Source organism: Marmota monax, unplaced genomic scaffold (genome assembly GCF_021218885.2).
Source record: "Marmota monax isolate L192 unplaced genomic scaffold, Marmota_monax_Labrador192_F-V1.1 WCK01_AAM20220418_F8-fsc00025, whole genome shotgun sequence".
Classification (NCBI taxonomy): Eukaryota; Metazoa; Chordata; class Mammalia; order Rodentia; family Sciuridae; genus Marmota; species Marmota monax.
Window position 1 is genome coordinate 7,153,641 of NW_026691950.1, and position 20,836 is coordinate 7,174,476.

General features: G+C 31.9%; 1 protein-coding gene across 3 annotated transcripts in view; it reads right to left on the bottom strand.

Annotated features, from left to right (window-relative positions):
* Positions 1–783: 783 nt before the first annotated feature.
* Gabra2 (gamma-aminobutyric acid type A receptor subunit alpha2) overlaps positions 784–20,836 on the bottom strand; it is a 135,436-nt gene continuing 115,383 nt past the window's right edge. The window contains exons 9-11 of one of the 3 annotated variants that reach the window (XM_058583064.1): positions 18,597–18,799; positions 13,679–13,858; positions 784–8,010 (exon numbers count right to left, since the gene is read on the bottom strand). In XM_058583064.1, the coding sequence (XP_058439047.1) occupies positions 7,714–8,010; positions 13,679–13,858; positions 18,597–18,799 (680 nt within the window). In that variant the 3' untranslated portion in view covers positions 784–7,713. The remainder of the gene's footprint in view (positions 8,011–13,678; positions 13,859–18,596; positions 18,800–20,836) is intronic. The other 2 variants (XM_046442453.2, XM_046442547.2) reach the window with 2 other exon arrangements.

Consider the following 20,836-nt stretch of genomic DNA (forward strand, 5'->3'; position numbering starts at 1 on the left):
TGTGGGTCAGTATGAACATAAATGGTCCACATTCCCATTAGATAATAGAAATGTTTACAATAAGATTTATGAAATGCATATGCACTTTGTTCTTTTATTTGCTCTTTTATGTTAACTTTATATAGACAAAATATTAATAATTCTATTATAAATTAAATCATTCTCATTTACCCCATTTTTTTCACTTCTTGGGCTGCTTTAAAATACCGCTAGAGCTGATAAATATTATATGAGAAACTTACCATATTGTTAAAAATTTCTTTGTTTTCATACCTTTTGACATGTAAAACTATTTTATCTCAATGATATCAGCAAAGGTAGCAATAATCAAGAGGAACTCATTTAAATAATATTGATTGTTAAAACATATATCCAATAAGAAAACTGCAAGATATCTGAGTTTATAAACAGAATCATAAACTGGCATCTATCTAAAGAAAGAAAATCTTATTTATTTTATTTTATAGTTTCATATAAAAGTAACACTTTTATAATAAAAGGTAACCAATTTTCTGGGTGAACTTTTCCATTGCACCACTTTTTTGTATGTTAGAAAGATCCCACTTTGCAATTCATGATTTCCCCCCAAATTTTCAGGACAGATTTATACTTTGTCTAACTGTATCTTTTTTTTTATATTTTAAAAAGAGTTTCAAGAAACTAACAACATTTAAAACCACTATGATAAAATAACATGTTATATCTCAATATAAAAAAGCCACAATTACAATAAATTCCATTCTGATAAGAAACCATGTAATCATTAGAGTATTAAAAAAACACAATTTTCAGATCAAATGTATTTAAATAAATTTTAATAAGTACAAAAAAGATAATGTTTAGCATTAACTTGCAAGTGATTAATTAGGAATTTTTAAACAGCAAACATAAGGACACATTCATTAAAGGTCAAATTTTCCACATATGTAAAACTAGTGGCTTTTCCCAATTACAAGGTCACAAATTACAAATATTATTAGATCCCAAATTATTTCTCAACCCAGGAAATATACGATATTAGTTTCACCCAGAAAATTTCAAATTGCATGTAATATAAATATTCAAAGTTTAGTGTTAGAGCTTCATTGTGAATTCTCTATGTAAATAATTTAAAAATTTAAATAGTAGCCAGGGGTAGGCATTTCATTTCTTGTATTTATTTATTTTACTTTGCTAATGTAGTAACAAATATGAAGCTTTTTCAAGTTTCCATGCACATCACCTCTAATGGAGACAGTTCATGAAATGTCAAATTCCTTTGTTTGGAGCACACCAAACATCTCAATTCATATCTGCTCAGAAAAATCTTGAAAACAAATAGGACATCAACAACTTAAAATCAAGTATGGCAAAGACCATAAGGAATCATGGACTTTTCTAGGTATGTTGAAGTTTAATTCATGATTATGTGGCTCAACAGTTCAGTTTCATTTATGCCTATCTAATCATACATCATACAGCTTTACACATGATTCTGGATTTAAAGCATAGAGCTCCAACTACTTTATTGAATATTCTTAAACAATAGGCATATTTGGAACAAATTTATATGTCATTATTTCTAAACCAATTCTGTGTTTTGCTTTTATAGTATTGTTTGTTTCTACAAATATACTTTGTGGGAAATATTTATATTTATCCAATAATGTAGGATGGCATTTTGGCAGCATGTTACGGCAAAATAAATCTTCTAAAAAGGAGAATAAAGACTGAATTTTCATTCCAACTAAGCTAATTCAACACTTTCAGTGGGGAAAAATGGCATTTATTTGGGATTAATTTAGGTTTCTTTTTATAGACAGTAATTTACCACAAAATGTTCAATAAAACCAACATATAATTCTTTAAGTCCAGCGTGTTTAAATGTCATGAAACTGACAGATGGCAAGTGGAAGCAAAACCTTTACAACTCTTAACAAATCTGGCAAAATAAGAAAAAAATTGAAAATAAATAGGTTAAGTACTAACTTTTGTTTGCTTAATCAACTGTTAAGCATTTTTTAAAAATAGATGTTAATTATCTATGGACCATAAATGGAAAATGCAATGTGTTTATATTTGTAACTACTGCTAGTGAATAATGAACATCACAGAAATGGAGTTTTGATTTCTGAACAGTACAGTTCTCTTGGTTTTGTCCTGTTGAAAAACAGAGAATGGCCTTCATATTTGAGGGAATTTCCCCAAAATGATATGAATATTCATTTAAATTAAAGCAAGGAAAAATGAAGTTTTTCATTTTTGTAAGTTTCCCTAAGATATGTTATACTGCTGTGTTGGTGTATTATATAGAAAATATAGTCTTCCAGAGTTTCAAGTCACACAGTGATTACGGTTATTGTGAATATTGAATGTTGAATGAGGTAATATAGTGTGTGTGTGCACGTGTGGTATATATTTATGTTTGTATACACACACACACACACACAGACATATGAAGGTCTTAGAACACTGACTAACTTGCAATGAGCTCCTGATAAGAATATACTCCAAATCCTTTTATTTAAAAAATAAAGTATAAAACAAATCAGTAATGAAAATAGATTACTTGACATTTGGAAATGATTACTGAGATATTTCATTTTGTATAGGAAAAAGAACACACAATATTTATTACACGTCTAAGGTGTGGGAGAATTAGACTATCAGATATTTACTTTTTAAAAGAGCTTCCAAAAACCTTCACTGAGAAACTTGGAATTCAGTTTTTTTCATATTACTTTCCTAAGCAGAATTGCAAGATCATTTATAACTTAATGGGTTAAAACAATCAACTAGAAATACTTTGGGAACATGTTTACATCCATATAGAAAGAACATTTCTAAATATATATGACTCAAGACCAATTATAGATAATAATTTGGTTAGACATCTATTGAAAAAGGAATTCCATTGACTGAATTAATTGCTATTTTAACAAAAGATACATGTGTTATTGGATTCATTAATTAAAAAATAAATAGTTTGGATATTATAAACTTACCAGAATTTCTCAAAATGCTCATTCTTATACACCTGGGAATTTTACACACACACACACACATACACACACACACACACACACACACAAAGCTAAGACCTTACTAAAGGTTCATTGGGAATATCACTCTATGCCAAAAGTGCACATGTTAATTGTTCTTCCTTACTGGCAATATTAGCTGTTATTATGTGTTAAGTACAACACAGAGTGGTTTATGGTGGAGTATAACTTACCTATACGACCTGTTCTTTATATAAATAAGCAGAAATAAAATATTTTAACTAAAGGAAATGGATATGCTAATAAGCTCCTAGTTAAGAATTTTTTTAAAAATCTTGTACGAAATAGATTTTGAATAATTTATCATTACCCTCCCCAAAGGCCCTTCACATGAACTATATCTTAGTATTTTAGTAATAATGATTATGGTGATAAGATCATAACTGTTAAACATTTCTGTATATACAAATATGTTCCTAATTTATCCACTTTCTTAGGATTTAAAAAGGAAGGATGCTGTACTTGGTTTAATTAGCTCCATTATTCCTGTGGGTTCTTCTCTTTGATATTTCTTTCCCTATTTTTCTCTTTGAATTTCATAAAAGAATGAGCTGTTAAAACTAATGGGAAATATGAATATCTTTAATAAAAATTTTGATAACAAAGGATCATTTTATGAATAATTCTATTAAATATAGTCATTTTTATATCATTAACAATACAGAAAAATATCATATGCATCATGTTCACACTAAGTGGTTTTGGTACAGTGTCTTTGGTTCCCAATTATACAGATGTTAAAAATAACTGCACCACTTGTCACTTTTGCTTTTATGCTCTGTGTAGCCTGAAGAGCTCATGAAGATCCATGAAACCTCAATTAAAAGGAAAATAAATGGCACTATAAGGCAATAGGTGCGCTCATGATTCCCTCGAAATTCTTAATCTTTTCATATGGAAAAAAAAAACCTAGCAGTTGCCTCAAAAACTTTGAAGATGGATGTAAGAGTGCCAGAAGACTAATAGAACAATTTATTTAGTATCAATATGGCCCCAGATTTCAAATTAAGTAACAAATATTTCCTATATTTCACAGACCGCACCTGAGGGTATTAAGTAGGGAACACGTGAAACAAATTCCTAACAGGTACAGAAGGACCATGACAATATAGAAAGTGATTTGAGCCATTTCATTTCTCCTCTAAATTGAATAATGACAGGTCATTCCAAAGTAAAGTGCCCACAGAGCTCAGGTGCCCTTCACAAAACCATCCTAATGTCATGGCCCAGTTCAGTTCCCTTAATCAGTAACAAGCAGAGTTACATAGATACATGTGATATATAGAGAACAATTTGCCTCTCTTACCAAATATATTTACCAAAGAAACATATGAGTAAGATAATAGGTTCTGTGTTGTTTTAAAAAATAAGATATAAATTTTTAAGGGAAAAAATTAGCAACGTGTCTCAAGGGGATCACTTATCCAATCCTGAGATAAATTCAAAGAGAGATCCCTGAAAAAGAATTTCTAAATGTTAACATTGGCACTTGAAAAGACTCACTGGAGTTTAAAAAATACTAAATGGTTAGATTAGTTCCATTTTTATAACCAAACAGAAACATGTATAGCAAAGAAGGCAAAACAGCCAACATCTTAGCATAGTAGTGATGTCATAGGTCATTAAACAACTCTCTGTACTAAATTAATTTACGTGACTCATTTAGCCTTTGATATTAAGTATTTATAAGAGTGAGATTTAATTCTCAACTAAATTATGTGAAGGTGATATGTGTAATATTAAAACCTATGTGTAATATTAAAACCAATCTCAGGCCATTGTATAGAATAGGAAGTCAAATACATAACTCTATTAAATATCTACTATACAATAGTGAGACTCTCTCTCTATATATATACATATATTTATCTATATTTTGTACATAGTGTAACTCTTTGTTGTTGTAGAACTGCATACAATAATTTATGTGTTATTTTGAAGGCCAAATAGACAAATATTAATATATAAAAGTGTGTTTTCTGAAAAATTGGCTTTATGGTGACAAATTCATATCATTTGTGTGTTTTTAAGTTGGTTTATGGAAAAGTGAATAATTATTAAAAACCCTGGTTCAGTTTTTCAAAATGCTTTACCATGGAACATCCTTCCTCTCTCCAGCAAGAGCCAAACCTTTTGATTTATCTGAACATTAAAAGAATAAGTACGGTGTAAAAATATACCAAAGTTATAGAAATCAGAAAATCATGAACAACATTATAGGGAAATTGGAGCCATCAGAACCATCATTAGGCTCAAATAGTATTTTAGTGATTGAAGTTAAAAATTCTGTTAGATTATTTCAAAGAATAACAATAAAGGTAAGTTTTCTATCAATCTACCATAAACACTCTAAAACTGTTGCCATCAATGTAGACACAGCCTTTTGTCAAGTTATAGATGAATCTTTTCAGTTCTCCTACAGAAACTGTTATTTACAACTATTTTTACATATGTACATATTTTATAATGATATAATTCATAATTTATATTCAGACATTAGGGAGAAGTGCAAATGTCTAAAATATTTTAAAGTGCATACCACACAAAGCATTTTTATTATTTGCCTTTGAGCATTATGAACTTTCTCATATTATTGCACACAAACCTAAACTACACAGAAGACCTATATGTTTAAATGTGTATGAAAATAGAATATCTGCAATTTCAATGCACATTTTCAAACTACTGAAATGACAAAGAACGTGTCAATAGAAGGGTTTTAAAGAAATACATTTATTGGCTCAAGTAACAATTGTATTTTATTTATTAAGGATTATGGATTACTTTTTTTGTGAGGGAATTTTTAATGTCAAGTCTCTCTTCATGGCAAATTCTGTTAATAAAGATGCATTTGTGACCTTGGTATTAATACAATCATGCAAAGCACATAGTAGAGTCACACTAAAACAAAGAAAATTAAAATAAATAAAAAAATAAATGAGGCAAAGAAAAAGCAATTTTTGTTGAGATTTTGCTTATTTTCATAAGATATTCTTTTATTGATTTGTAAACATATCTATTTTGCACTATACTCAAATACTGTACAAAATTGCAAGAAATGTCACTATTTGACTATTTGTATTTCTACAAAAACATCATTGTGAAGGTGCATCTATTATTAAAAGTCAGCTAATAACTGCTAATGTACAAGTCAATTGAAAGTATTTTAGATTTGCCAGAAATTTTGAATCTAAGCATGATACACAATTGTTAACTTTTATTAGCATATTTCAGGGACATAATGATATTTTCAAATAGTAAAAGAAAAATAAATTTACCCACTAATAATTAGCAATAATATAAAATTGTAATTTTGTTTTGAATTTAGTTATGCATGTGTGTGTGTGTGTGTGTGCACGCGCGCACGTGTGCACACATATATTTGTGCACGTGAACCCACAATCTGTTGATGATGTTTTAAAGTTATGGTTTAAAAATGTTCAACACTTACCAAAACCTCTTCTGGTATACAAAGCTGTTGTAAATTTGAGTCAGTGAACTTTAAAGTTGCAATTTACAAAAGCAGATTTACATTAATCCTTATCTGAAAGAGATACTTTCAAGACAGAAAAATGTGCCAACTAACTGCCCTTTCCTTTATAATTAGTGGCTTCTGAGTCCTGATGAAAAGAAGCCTTAAGGCAGAATTTGCAGTAAACAGGAAAGAAGAGAATCACATAAGTGCTATAGTCTGGAACACCTATGAATTCTCATCAGTTGGAGTTTTTGGCACAATTTTCTAATCCAGTATGAATGTTGCTCCACAGCAGCCAAACTGGATTCACTTTCCAGTCTCCAGCACCAAAATAAATAAATAAGATAAAATAAAATAAAATATTTAGCTGATTCATTTTAGTTCAACACATACCTGGAAAGAGTATGACACATTTGTTTTGTTTTCTTTTCTTTTAATTTAAGGTAGTCCCCAATGATTAAAATTTTGAAATAGTTGTGGAATCCCAATCATTACTTTCAAATAAACTCTGAAGCTAAAAACATAATGACCATGACATCCCAATAGTTATGAAATTGTAGGCATAATTAACATCCTGTCAGGGTGACTCATAATTGTTTGAGCTTGTCATGCTGTAATATGTACATGGCTATAGATACTATACAGAATAAGTAAAAGCTGATTTCAGATTTCTAGTTTTTCTTCTTCTGCGTGTCTGAGTCAAGCTTCCAATTGCATTAGCAGGGATTCTGTGCATTCATGAAGGGAACTGATGTTGCAGATATAAGGTTCTGCTATTTTGAAGTATTCATCTTTGAATGACAATGTTATCTTCTATCATAGATAGGCAACAGTAGAAAATAATCCTATTTAATACCTAAATCAAAAGGTTCCATAAAGGGTGATACAGGATCTCCACTTTCATCATTATTAGGATAGGAAAAAAAAAAAATCAGGTCATCTGAAATCCACTTGAAACCAAATCCTAGGGGAAATCTTTAAAAAAGACAATGGCTCTTTTGGCATGGGGTGCTTTCTGCCCATAGTTCCATGAATTAGCAAATGCATGTCTCCATTAAAGGTCTACTGGTAAGCTACATCATTATATACATACTGTACATATTGGTTCACAAATTAGCAGTTATTAGTCAGACTGTACAGAGCCAAACACCCAAGTTTAATGTTGCTATACATCCCAAAGATAACTTGTATCTAGATTCAAGGACTGACCCCTAACACAGGCTCTCTGTTTAAATACGTGGCCCAGTAAACTAAATTAAATGTACCAAACAAAACTGGGAAAACTATTCTGGACATTCTATCAATTTTGCTAACACTATTGAAGGTTTTCTTGGCTTCCGCTGGCTTGTTTTCCGGCTTCTTGTTGGGTTCTGGCGTGGTTGCGCTCTTGGAGATGGTGGAGAGTACTGGATCTTTTGAAAGATTCGGGGCATAATTGGCAACAGCCACCGCATAAGCATTGTTCTGTATCATGACAGAAGCTTTTTCTTTTTTCTATTGAAAAATATAAGAATTAACAGTGTGGGTTGAGCTTGCCACTTAGAATTTTCCAAACTCCAGTTCAAATTCTGAAGAAAAATATCCTGATATCATTACCCATTAGAAAAATGAATTTAGGAAAATAAATGACACGACTTTATTAAATCCTAAAACCATTAGGATTTTATCTCAGACTAAAATCATGGTGTTATTTTTTTTAATCAATTTTGTAGTTTTCATGGAAAATACAACTAGAATAAGCAATACATATTTTTACCTATGAGTCACTCAAAAATTTGTTGAATTAATGAGTGAATGAATAAATGAAATGAAGAAATATTTTAACAAGAGGAATGGTCATCTACAATAAATTATCCCATATTTCTAACTTGATAACAGAATTCCTTATGTTAAAAATCTTACAGCAACACTTTGCTCAGATGCTAGGAAATTGTAACCTTATGCAGATGGCAGTGTAAAATTGACTAAAACCATTTAAGGAGAATGAAATACCAATTCTTGGGATTTCACCTAACTCATCCCCAATCTGTTTCATTTTCTAATTGCTAGTTCACCTATCAACAACTCTTGCCTGGGTTATGTTATCTCCTGTCTGGATGAAGCAGTTGCTTGTGCTTTTCCTGAGAGGCTTGACCTTGGTTAAGTCATTAGACACACTATAGCCACAGGGATCTCTTTAAAACATAAATTGGATCACATCATTCCTCTGCTTAAACTTCTTAAAAAGTATCCCCTGAAACTTATGACAATTCTCACCATGACTTCTCTTTATTCATTACATGAAAGTCTTGCTGAAATAACTTTAGTTTTCTGAATACTTCCTCACTTTGTTGCCTCAGACCATACTACTTCCCCATCTTGGAATGCCTTCTTCTGAGCACATTTTTCACAAGATCAATTCCCTTTCGTATTTTAGTCCAAGTTTAAATGTCATTTGCTCAGAAAAACCTTTCCTTAGTCACTCTATCTAATGTAGTCTTTGTTTATCATCCATATCCTTTCAGAGCATCAAGACTTATTTCTTGGATAGCATTTTTTAGTGTATAAATTCTTAGGTTTGATTGGCATCTTCTTTTTTCATTAGGATCTAAGTGTGATGAAAGCTGGAACTGCTTCTTTCTTGTTCATCTCTGTAACCTTGGCAATTAGCATGAGACCTTCCATGAGGTAGGCACCCAATAAATAGGTGAATTAATGAAATCAGAAAGTATAAGTGGTATTTATCTTTGTTTCTATGCCAATATAAGTAAATTGTGAGTTATCTAAATGCAAAGAAACTTGAGCTAGCTATGAATTATTCAAAAGAGTAAGACCACAGATTTAAGGACAACTACAAATAAGTTACTTTAATAATGAATTCTCAAAATATTAAAATAAAATAAAATAAGGAAGGAGCTCTGAAAGCTCAGGAGGAAATGGAAACAGGTCTAGATTACCTAGCTTTCATTGGCAGGGTTTTTCCTACTGACAAGATGTTCTTCCAGATCTGCTTAGATTTAAAAGAAGGGACGAGGGATTACCATTTGGAACTTTATAAAAGCTAAAATAACAGCTCTCCTTCCTATTGATGAGTGTAGTTTCGTGTTACAAATGAAGCTTAATCACCATGTGTATTTCTAGTAAGAAAATAATAGCTATCACTTTTCCACCCTAGAGTGTGTCAGGTTGTCAAGTCCAGGGTGTCACCTATGGGCTAGGAAGCAATTTCCATTTTCACCCCACCTAATAAGTTCAGAAATGGAGGCTAACCAGGTCTTGTGACCTGACCAGGTAGTCTGTTAAATGCCTGAAAAAATCACAAATTAGATGTGTCTGACTTCCAAACCTTTGCTTTTAAGTTATGTTGAATGACCTGTCTGAGGAAGTTGTTTGAAACTTGGGAGTACATTTTTTCTTTCCTAAAATATCCCAGTTGAAATTTATATCCCTATGGCAATCTTCAAAAAGAACTTGGCAACTCATAAAGGGTATAATATCTGTTGGTTATACTATTATTTCAACTACTTCTAAACATCATTTATGATGAAATCCAATTGCACTTATACAGAATTGGGGTCTTGGAAAGGATCTTTAACCTTTCCCTTCTCTCCTTGCTCCATCTTTGGTTTGAAGAAAGGAGATAAGAACAACAACGCTACACTGGACGCTTGTAATAATAATATAAAAAAGTGAACTAATGTATATTCTAGCCACATTAAGAAATATAAATTTTCTTAGTGGAGTGCAGAGACAATGATCACTATTATATGTTGGACAATGACTGCTGGCACACAATATGCATAGATAACAATTTATTATGTATTAGGAGGAAGAAGACATAAACATTGTGTGGAAAAACTTAATGAAGTTTTTGTGGAAGTGATACATTTAAGCTGGATCAGGAATTATGGTAGGATTTAGACATTTAGACAAAGAATCATACAATGTAAATGTTTTTTGTTGCAATAGGAGGCTATAGACAGGAACTCTAAGCCAACATCCCTGTACTTGTATACCCTTCAGTTGCACATATATGAAAAAGTCATTACTAAAATCATTTAACAAACTTTAGAAAGCAGCAACTAACCAGTAATCAGTATAAATACCCTGACCAATCAGAGTGGACATTAGTGGTAAATAATTTGAAGAGATCTACAGCTGGTTCACCAAATATCATCCCTGCATATTTATATGTTAGCAGTGGTTTTTGTTTCATAATAACACTGTGGTTTCTATAAGAAGCAGTGTTAAAAAAAAATCACTTCCAAACTTATTTTACCTAACTAAGGTTTTATAAACAAACTCAGTGAGCTACTTAAGGACAGAATTCACCTTAGTTTTTCTTCATTATTCAAAATATGGCTTCAAAACCTGAATATAAGTAGAGAAGGGCTTAGCATTAAACACACGAGATGGTGTTGGCTTCAAAATGCTCCCTTGGAACTTGGAAACTTTACCATTTTCAGGACCAATATCAAGGAAAGTGTAAAAGCCATATGGTCTTTCTTCAGTCAAGATCCAGGGCTGGCACCTGTAATTTCTTACCAGTTCACTGAATGAAAGGCAGAGCCCCCATATGGTGCCATATCTCCTCAATTCCTAGCACACACAAAAAAGCTTTCCTGGCTCAGGATCTTACAAAATCTTGTATTAAAGGAGAAAATAGTTTCCCTCAGTCCATTTGAAAATAATAATCACAGATCTACAGTCAAGCACTGTTTTCTTTGTTTAAAATTAAATGTGCATAGAGGAAAAATACTATTGAATTCACAGATGACTTAATAATTTTAAGATAACCTAAAACAGAGTATTCAGATTAATTCCTCGTATTTTATTATTATTCTTTATAAGACAGATTTGACAGTGATAGTACCAAAGAATAGACATACCCTTAAGCCATTATTACTAGGAGATATTACCTTATCCTATTCAATACAGAATTCTATTAAAAAGGTTGAGAGAAATTTTACTGTAAAGAGCTCTTTGAATATCATGCATGCCCTGGATCAAGCCAGACCATCAGCAGGCTGAATACTTGGGCCAAATGACTTCGACCTCTCCAAACTAATTTCCCTACTTAGCATAACCCTTAGTTTGCAGACCCTTGAATAAAAATAGTACAATGAAACCATTGTTGTGTTCACTGTTCAAAAGAGTACTCACTGCCAGAAAGCCACTTTTTAATGCCCTTATAAAATTTTCATTTGAGAAGTAGGAAAGTTCTAGTAGTTCTTACTACCTAATGTTCCATAATCTAATTTAATCCAATGCTGTATGTCTATTTTAAGGCACTTAAATAAGCCACTTCATATCACTTGGAGGATAAGGCAGCTATGGCAGAAAAAAATATATATATATATCCATACATACTATACATACATATATATGTATGTATACACACACACACACACACATAGAGTGGGTTTCTGAAGTAAAAATTTAAAAGTAACATTAAAAGTAAAAATTGGAATAAATTAGAAGGAAAATCAAGATAGACTGACAATGCTATCTTCTTTTAATGTTGAATAATTCATGATTTTTTGATGCCTATACATGGATGACTATTAAAATATCTCCCGAATTCTTTTTTTAATATTTATTTTTAGTAATAGGTGCACACAATATCTTTATTTTATATTTATGTGGTGCTGAGGATGGAACCCAGTGCCTCAAGCATGTTAGGCAAGCGTTCTACCTCTGAGCCACAATCCCAGCCCCCACCCCCACCCTAGATTTCTTAACCACTATGTTTCACTTCACTTCCCCACCTACACATACCTCAGGTAATTAAAATATAAACTATCTAGAAATACACTTAGCCTAAATGCTCTCTCACTTTCTGCCCAAGTCTGTATATCATCCCGTTCTCCCTGACCTGTGAATGGTACCATAATTCCACAGGAACTGGTAATTAACTTTACACTGGTCCTCCCATCAGAGACATTTTATTTTCTTACCATCACCAGACTAACACTGACTCAGTTGTGAGTCACATGTATTGAGATGTCACTTCCTGTTGCTGGTATTATGTAGCCCTTCTATTCCTTTCCACAGCACTCTGGCACTTATCTCTATATTGCACATGTGTAGTTTTTTTTTTTTTTTCTCTCTCTCTTTTTCCCTTTCACTTAATTGTAAGCTCCTTGAGGGCACAAGGTGCTGCAAAGCTCCTAGCATAGTTCCTGGCACAGAGCAGAATCAAAAAACATTTGCACAATGATAAGTGAATGATAGTTACTAGAATGATTATTATGATAAAATGCATATATACAATGTAAAGTATAACATAAGAGACTATGTTTATAAGAAACAATAAAATATTTGTTAGATTGGTAGAAACAAAATTCAATTGCTTTTCTACAACTCTATTATGTAAATTATCCCCAGAGTCCTGAATTTTACCATCTAGAGACATAGAAGAGTGGAAGTTAATAAAATAAGCTCAATCAAAAAATAATGCCATGGACTTTTTTATCTGTGACTGGGACCCACATAATGAAGAAGGGAGTGGAATTGGGTTTACAAATGAAATTAATAAATGACATCTTTATACACTAGGTGGGGGTAAAAGTGTAAACTATGCTGTTATGTAGTTTGCTGACAATTCAGTTGTCAGTAAAGTAGAATAAAAAGGGAATGTAACTCATAATGTTCATTTCAACATTCTAGATGTTTTATAAGATTCAGAATATTTTTAGTTTATTACAATATTAGAGTCTCTCAATACATATTTAAAATGTCAGGTCAGGTAACTTCCTGACTACAGAAGTCAAAATGTCTTACACAATGGTGGCAAACCAAATTTGCCCTTCTTTCTGTAGTAGGGAAAATAATGTCCTAAGTAATTTGAGCAAATGACTACCTATGATGTATACACTAATGATATGACATGTTAAATGAATGAAAATAATAACTGCATGGTTCCAAAGTTGGAGAGTGTCTCAGAAATTGCTCTTTATGAAAAAAAAATGGGCTTCTTATATCAAACACTGTATTAACAAGCTTTGGAGAAAACCTGGGTCTCCAAAGTACAAATTTATCTTCTACCATTCCATGTTGCCTTTTTACAGTTACTGTGGCTGCTAAGAAGCCTGTTATTTGTAAAACAACAACATGCTCCCTGGCCAGATAATCTATGGCCAACTGTCTGCTAACCACCCTGACTAAGAAAAGTGATACTTACAGAAGATTGTTTGAAGGTTAAACAGTCCATCCACTTCTCTAAGTACTCTAAAGTTTTTCCTTGGATTAAACTGGGCCATGAGAAAGCTACATACTTGGACCATATTAGTTTAGCGCCTTGAAGAATTGCCTTCACTGAGTTGTATGTTAATATAATGCCTTCAGCTTTTATTGAAGGGGACTACAAGAAACATCAATATGAAATTCATTACTGAGTTTACTGGGAAAAATTTGACATCACTTACTACAGTAACCAGTTTTCCTTATGATAAACCCCACGTGGCATTTTGATTTTAAAAAAGCAATTTCAGTAGAAGAAAAAGCTTTTCACTGAGAAAATTTGTTGTCATTATTTGATTAATGAAAAAATAATTCCCCCCCATGTGTTACATTTGTTACCAAGAAGCTTATAAATTGAAACTCTACTACTATAGCTGTGGACTGCAAGCTAATGTTGGCCCAATGGTGGATATGTCAGAACCTATTTTCGTTTATCCTGGTTTTCTATTTTTATTTTAGTTAATCATAGTTTAAAAACATGCATTCTATGTTAAACTGCCTGAAATTCTTTTGGAACAAGACAAGATGTTAAAAATGGAAATAAATAAATAAATACACTTGAAAAATGTGATGTTTTCTATGAATTAAAGTGACTCAGAAAACAATGGCACATTCCAAAAGAGTTTGGATAGTATGTTGATATGTCTGTATCTTAGATAATCTTTTATCTCTGTATTCCATATTTTTCTTATCCAGTTTAGACTTACTGCCCCAGATTTATGGAAGCAATCTTAAGAAATTAAAGTTAATGAATTTTTAAAAACTATACCACAATTAAGCTATGTGCCAGATGCTGTGCTAGAGCAGATACAATAATTAATAAAACAAAACTTATTTTCTCTCATATATAGTAACCTAGTGATAGAAAATGATTCACTGACAATAAAACTAGAGATTAATGAGATGTTATAAAAGGAATTTGTGCCAAGTGCTGTGGAAATACAATGGGAGATGTCTATTATATTAGTCTGGAAAGTTTTGAGGTTAAATAATATCAGATATATCTTAAGGAATAAAAAAGGAATTTGGTATTCAAGAAAGGAAAGAGAGAAGATTATTACAAGAGGGCTCAGGGCCTTAATATATGCAAAATACTGTGCAAAGGACAAAGAAATAATTTATTAAAATTAACATCATTATCATTATTATGATTGGTGAAGGAGCTGAAAAAATATGCAATTACAAACTATGGTAAGGGGTCTACTGAAAATTGGAGGGCAGTGTACATATTTGCCACGAGGTCCTAATTATTTTTGGACTACTGGTGCTGAGAAATTTCCTGAGGAATTGACATATGGGCTAGGGAGGAGCTGGCTGGGAATAGCAAATGGCTGGGCAGTATGCTTACTGATGCAGATAATCCTCAAAATATTGTCAGCAATATTCTTAAATAGGGGACTTCACAGTAAAAAGTAAAGCTTAAGCAGCATCAAAGAAAGCTGAAAGGACTGTCTTTGGGAATAAATAGGAACATATGCTAGAAAGGCTGGATCCACCATGAACTCTGGCAGAGAATATGAAAACACAGAAGGAATCATGGCAGCTTCCAGGATATGAGGGAAGGAAGCTGGTATTCTGAATTCTGTTTTAAGAAGACAAAAAGTTTCAGGGCTGCCCCTGAAATAGAGTCCTGGGGCATAACAGCAGAAAGGTTCAATAAGATCCCTAGAGAAAAATGGAAAACTATCCAGTCTTAAATATGGAGGCTACTTGTGCCCCTCAGTTACAGGATAGTAAATGGGGGAAAATCAGATTACAGTAGGCTAAGAATTAAACTGAAAGTAAGCATTTTTTTTTTTCAAAGTTTGAGTGGAGAAATGAAGGTAGAATCTGAGGAGGGAGTGCTGTTGTTGATTTTATGGAAAATTAAGCATGTTAAGCATTTTCATAGGCTAAAAGAAAGTCATAAAATGGAAAAGATTATTTTGATGAAGTAAGAGAAAAAAAAACATAACTGATGGAACAAGTTTGATAAAAACCACAGACAGAAAAGATTGAAGAGCTGGAATGGTAGAATTAGTCTTGGACTAAAGAAGGAAAATTGTATGTGAAGGAAGATTCTAGAAGTATTTGGAAGTTGCATAGATAGGTACTTTTGTATACAGAAGGGCATAAAAATTTAGAGTTGGATTCTTTCATCCAGCAATACAGATTTAAATTGATAAAGTATTATTGTTCAGTTTCACAAAGGAGGCTAAAAATAGTGTAAAGTCCTTTCCACACTAAGAGAGCAAGGTAGACTCCATTTTCTAATACAGGGTTCAAAAGAAACTTGAACATAAAGGAGTGAACCTGCCAAATCTGCTAGTTTATTTTCAAAAAACATCTATAAAAATCAATATGACACAATCTACAAGCAAACAGTGGATTGTTAAATCCATATTTAAATATGTTAAAAATATATTTACTGTTTATAAAAATACCCAATCAATTTATAGCTCTGAGAAGTGTGTGTGTGTGTATATATATATACACACTTTGGGGATAGTATTGGGTATTGAACCTCGGGTGCTTGACCATTGAGCTATATCTCCAGATATTTTTATTTTTCATTTTGAGACATGAGCTGACTAAGTTGTTGAGGGCCTTACTAAGTTCTGAGACCGGCCTCAAATTTGTGATCCTCCTGCTTCCGGCTCCTAAATCAGTGGGATTACAGGTGTGTACCAGCAATCCCATCTCTGAGTAGTTTTTCTTGTGAGGTCAATTGGTACTTGCTATTTTACAAATTTTAAGTTTTCTTATGCTCTTTTTATTGACAGATAATTTAATCGTATCTACTTATGTTCACAAAAGCAAAAGACTTCCTTCAGACATGTTAGTCTAAAAGGACACCCATAATGGGCCAGGTACAAAACTCTTTAAATCAGAGGTAGACTGCATTGAAATTTCTTTTTGGCAGATAGGACATCTTTAGCACTTCTAATTAATTTCCTCTGAGTTCTAAGAACCTGTTTTTTGTCTAAGGTTTAGGAAATATCTCTCAAAATTCATCTGCATCATGAAATTGGATAGAGTACCCACTTTTAAATTCACTGTTGTAAAATGTTTAAAACATTTTCATGAAGGCAAAGGAGTCCTCTCATTGGATTTAAGATCAGAAATTCATTTATTCAACAAATATTTTTGAAGTGTCTCAGTGTCAGGCACTGTGTTAGTCACTCTACCTAAGGAGAAGCCAATACAAACAAGCAACATGTCTGATGTGTTATTCTAAGTAAACCTCAGAACTAAAGTAATGATGTTAGTTGCTTTCTTCAATATTAGATTGGAACATCAACAATTTCAACACAGATTTATCTTGTCCATGTGGGCAGACAAATCCAGTATTGGTTAGTACTAGGTTATTGCATTTAAAAATTATTAAGAAGTTTTTTTTTTTTTAATTGATCAGGACTTCAGTTTTCATGTAGAAGAGTTGAGAAGGTAATTATTTGATAGGCCTAATCAAAATGTTAACTTGATTGGCACCACCAAGTATTGAAAATAATACACCAAATAAAATCTTACAACAAAACTTTATAATTTATCTTTTGTAACATATTCACGAAGTACTAATATTCTATCTTAAAAATGCTAGTACAAAAGAGCATGTGTGACTAATGCAGCTAAAAATAAGTAATTGCATAGATAAAATGAAAAGTTTTACACTATATGGGAAATGAAAACATAAATCAACCATAAAATGTAATAGAAATGCTGAAATAGCCTAGAAGTTAAGCATAGAAAATTGATCAGATACTTTTTAATATGTATTAATTGTATCTGTTAGTAGGCCAGAAGAAGAGTTGATAATATGAAATAAAGCAACACTCTCTAAAACTTCTATAGATGATGAAATTTAGGACAAAGAAGCAAGACTTTTCAACTAAAACAATCATTATATATATGTTTAAAGGGCTTTATGTGATAGAAATGAAAAATATACATTCAAATAATTAAAGAAGAAATAAAATCAGCAAATGTTATTCTAAATTTAAAGAAATAAATTTAGTAGACATAGAGTTGAAAGAAATTCTCCAAGTAGAAGTCTCTACTATTATTATGAATATTTTATATCTTATTATAATCTAAAGCCTTCTCTTAAGGAAATAATTATTATATCAAAATACCCACTAGCTTCATTACTTGCAACCTAAAATATGGAAACGAATAATATTAAAATAAGTTAATCTTAAAAGCAAATAACTTTTCCCATTTAGACTATATGAGCAATTTAAATTCCTAGGTATTCTAGCACCTACATATTTATTCCACATAGTATGGGGAAGATATGAATTCTATTTGGGCTTTTACAACCAAGTGACAAAGATGGGAAGAGGTGAAGGATACTCATCCTATTGATAGAACCTGGAATTCTATTACAGTGAAGTTAGTTCCCATTTTCTTTTCACAATCTCTCCCCTTATTCAGTGTAGTGATTTACGAGCATGAACTTGATGGTCAAATAGACATATCTGGATTCGAGTACACTTATTAAACAGCTGTGTGAGCATGGTCAGGTAAATAACTTTACTAAGCTTCAGATTCTTCATCAGTGAAAAATGAGAATTAAGGAGAGACCCTAGTTTTAAGATGGCTGTAAAGATTATGTTGAGAGAGCATATGTAAAATCTTAGCACAGTGTCTGACACATAGAGCTCAACAGACGCTGGAGAGTGGTTTTAACAAGTGTTACTACTGCTATAGGCACTCCTAAAGGATTTCAGGCAAGAAAATACTTTGGTAAACATCGATATGATATACAACCATATATGAATCATATACATATATGAATTTCCTTAATGTCAAATTAATATCTGCCACAAGGCAGATGTGTTAGGGGATTCTATTAAGATCAGAAGGGAGTTCTCACTTACCTTGTCATTTACTACACTCTTCCCATCCCAAGCCCATCCTCTTTTGGTGAAATAATTAACAGTTGCAAATTCAATTAGGGCAGAGAACACAAAAGCATAACAAACAGCAATAAACCAGTCCATGGCAGTAGCATAAGCCACTTTGGGGAGAGAATTTCGAGCACTGATGCTCAGAGTTGTCATTGTCAGAACAGTTGTTACTCCTGCAAAAGAAAAGATGGAAACCAACACATCAATAGGTATTAGCAAGAGAGTGTTAGAACCAGTTGTTCATTTTTATATTGTTTCTTTTCCTAAAAGCTATCTTTGGATGCCATTTTAATTTCCCAAAAATTACCTGGTTTAAGAAAACAGTGCAACAGTGTTTAAATAGTTTTAGTTTTTGAAGTAATGACTCCTGAACATGCCTTCAATTTTCATTATTTTTCTGTATAAATTATCTTTTTTTGTTTTGTTTTTAGCTAGTTTAGGTTAAAGAGACTGACAACAGTGATACAGAACCTTTGAGGAAAACCTTACACTTTAAATTGACCCAGTGCTCATTAACATAAATTAAAAAATGGACACACAACTCACATTAATTTGTTCATCAACTGTTGGAACCATTCTAAGAGATGAGCCAATCACACACACACGCAGGTGATCACAACGGAACTATGATTAAGTTCTTCATTCAAGTATGATTAAATAAGTATAAAATTAATTCTGGGTTGCTCAGCGTTATGAGAATAGTTGCTTTTCTTATTGTAGCTTAGAATCTACATGAAATAAAACAAGGCTCTAAAAATAAAACTTTATAAAAAGTATATACCTATTTTCAAAGAATACTTTATATCCTTGTTGGTTTAAAATAAAATCTCATTCACTTTCTAGTTTTTCTGCCTATGGTCAGGACAGTCACACTTGTAAAAATAAAGGAAGGCGGTGACTCAGGACATAAGTTGTGCTATCAGCACTGAAGACGGCCACTATCACCCGTTTTATTAGAGGTCCCATAGACTGATGAGATATTTACTTTTGAGACTTTTGTACAGAAGATAAATATGAGACATATACACACATATACACATATGTAAATAGATGATAGAAGTTTATATGTACACATATGAGAAAGGTTACTCATTATGTGAAAATGTACTTAAATTCACCATCAGTCAAGGAAATACAAAGCAATAATGAGATACTTTAAAAAAAACGATTATCATCAAAATACTAGCAAAACCGTAAAGGACTGATACTGTGCTAATGTTGAGGAGAATGGAAGGCAACAAATATTCTTTTTCATAGTGATTACAAGTTGGTGTCATAGCTAAGAAATTGGATATCAAATTTTGAGTATGATATAAGGTAAATATCCAATTTATTCTTTTGCATGTGGATAGACAGTTGTACCATCACTATTTATTGAAAAGGCTTGTTCCCCATCATGGGATCTCTGTTGAGAATAAATTAACTTTACTTATATGTCTTATTTCTGGGCATTCAATTCTAACCCAATGACCTCTATATCTACCTATATACAAGTTTCACACTATTTTTGATAGTCCAGCTTTAAGTTTATTTTTCAGATCAATAGGTTGAGGTCCTTTCTTATTAAACATATCATTCTTTTTCAAGTTTTTTTTTTTTGGCTATTTGTAGTCCCTTATATTTTCATATGATTTAAAAATCAGCTTGACCTTTTCTGCAAAAAAAAATGTTACTGGAACTTTGGTGGTTATTGCAGTTAATCTGGAGATTGCATTGGGTAAGTACTACTATCTTAAGCATATTAAGAGTTTCAAGTTTTAAACATGGGATTTTTTTTTCCATTAAAGATAGAGAAACTGGATAGATATAGATAAATAGAAAATGTTTCCATGTTTTTTTTCATTCGACAACATTCTGTTGCCTTCAATGTATAAAATTTTCACCTTCTTTGTTGAAATTTTTTATAGATGTTTTATTTGCTTGGATGCTAATGTAATTGGAATGATTTGCTTAACTTTATGCTCAGATTTTTCATTGGTGGTGTATAGAAATACAACTGATTTTGTAGGTGCATATTGTACCTACAATTTTGGTGAATTTTTTTATAGCTCTAATATTTTTATGCTGTTTACTAAAGGAAGTTTCTATGTAGAAGTTCATGTCATCTGCAAATAGACTTTTACTTCGTGTGCCTTTAATTTTTTTCTTTCTTTCCTAATTGCTGTGGCTATTGCCTGCAGTATAATGTTGAAAGAATGAATGAGAATAGA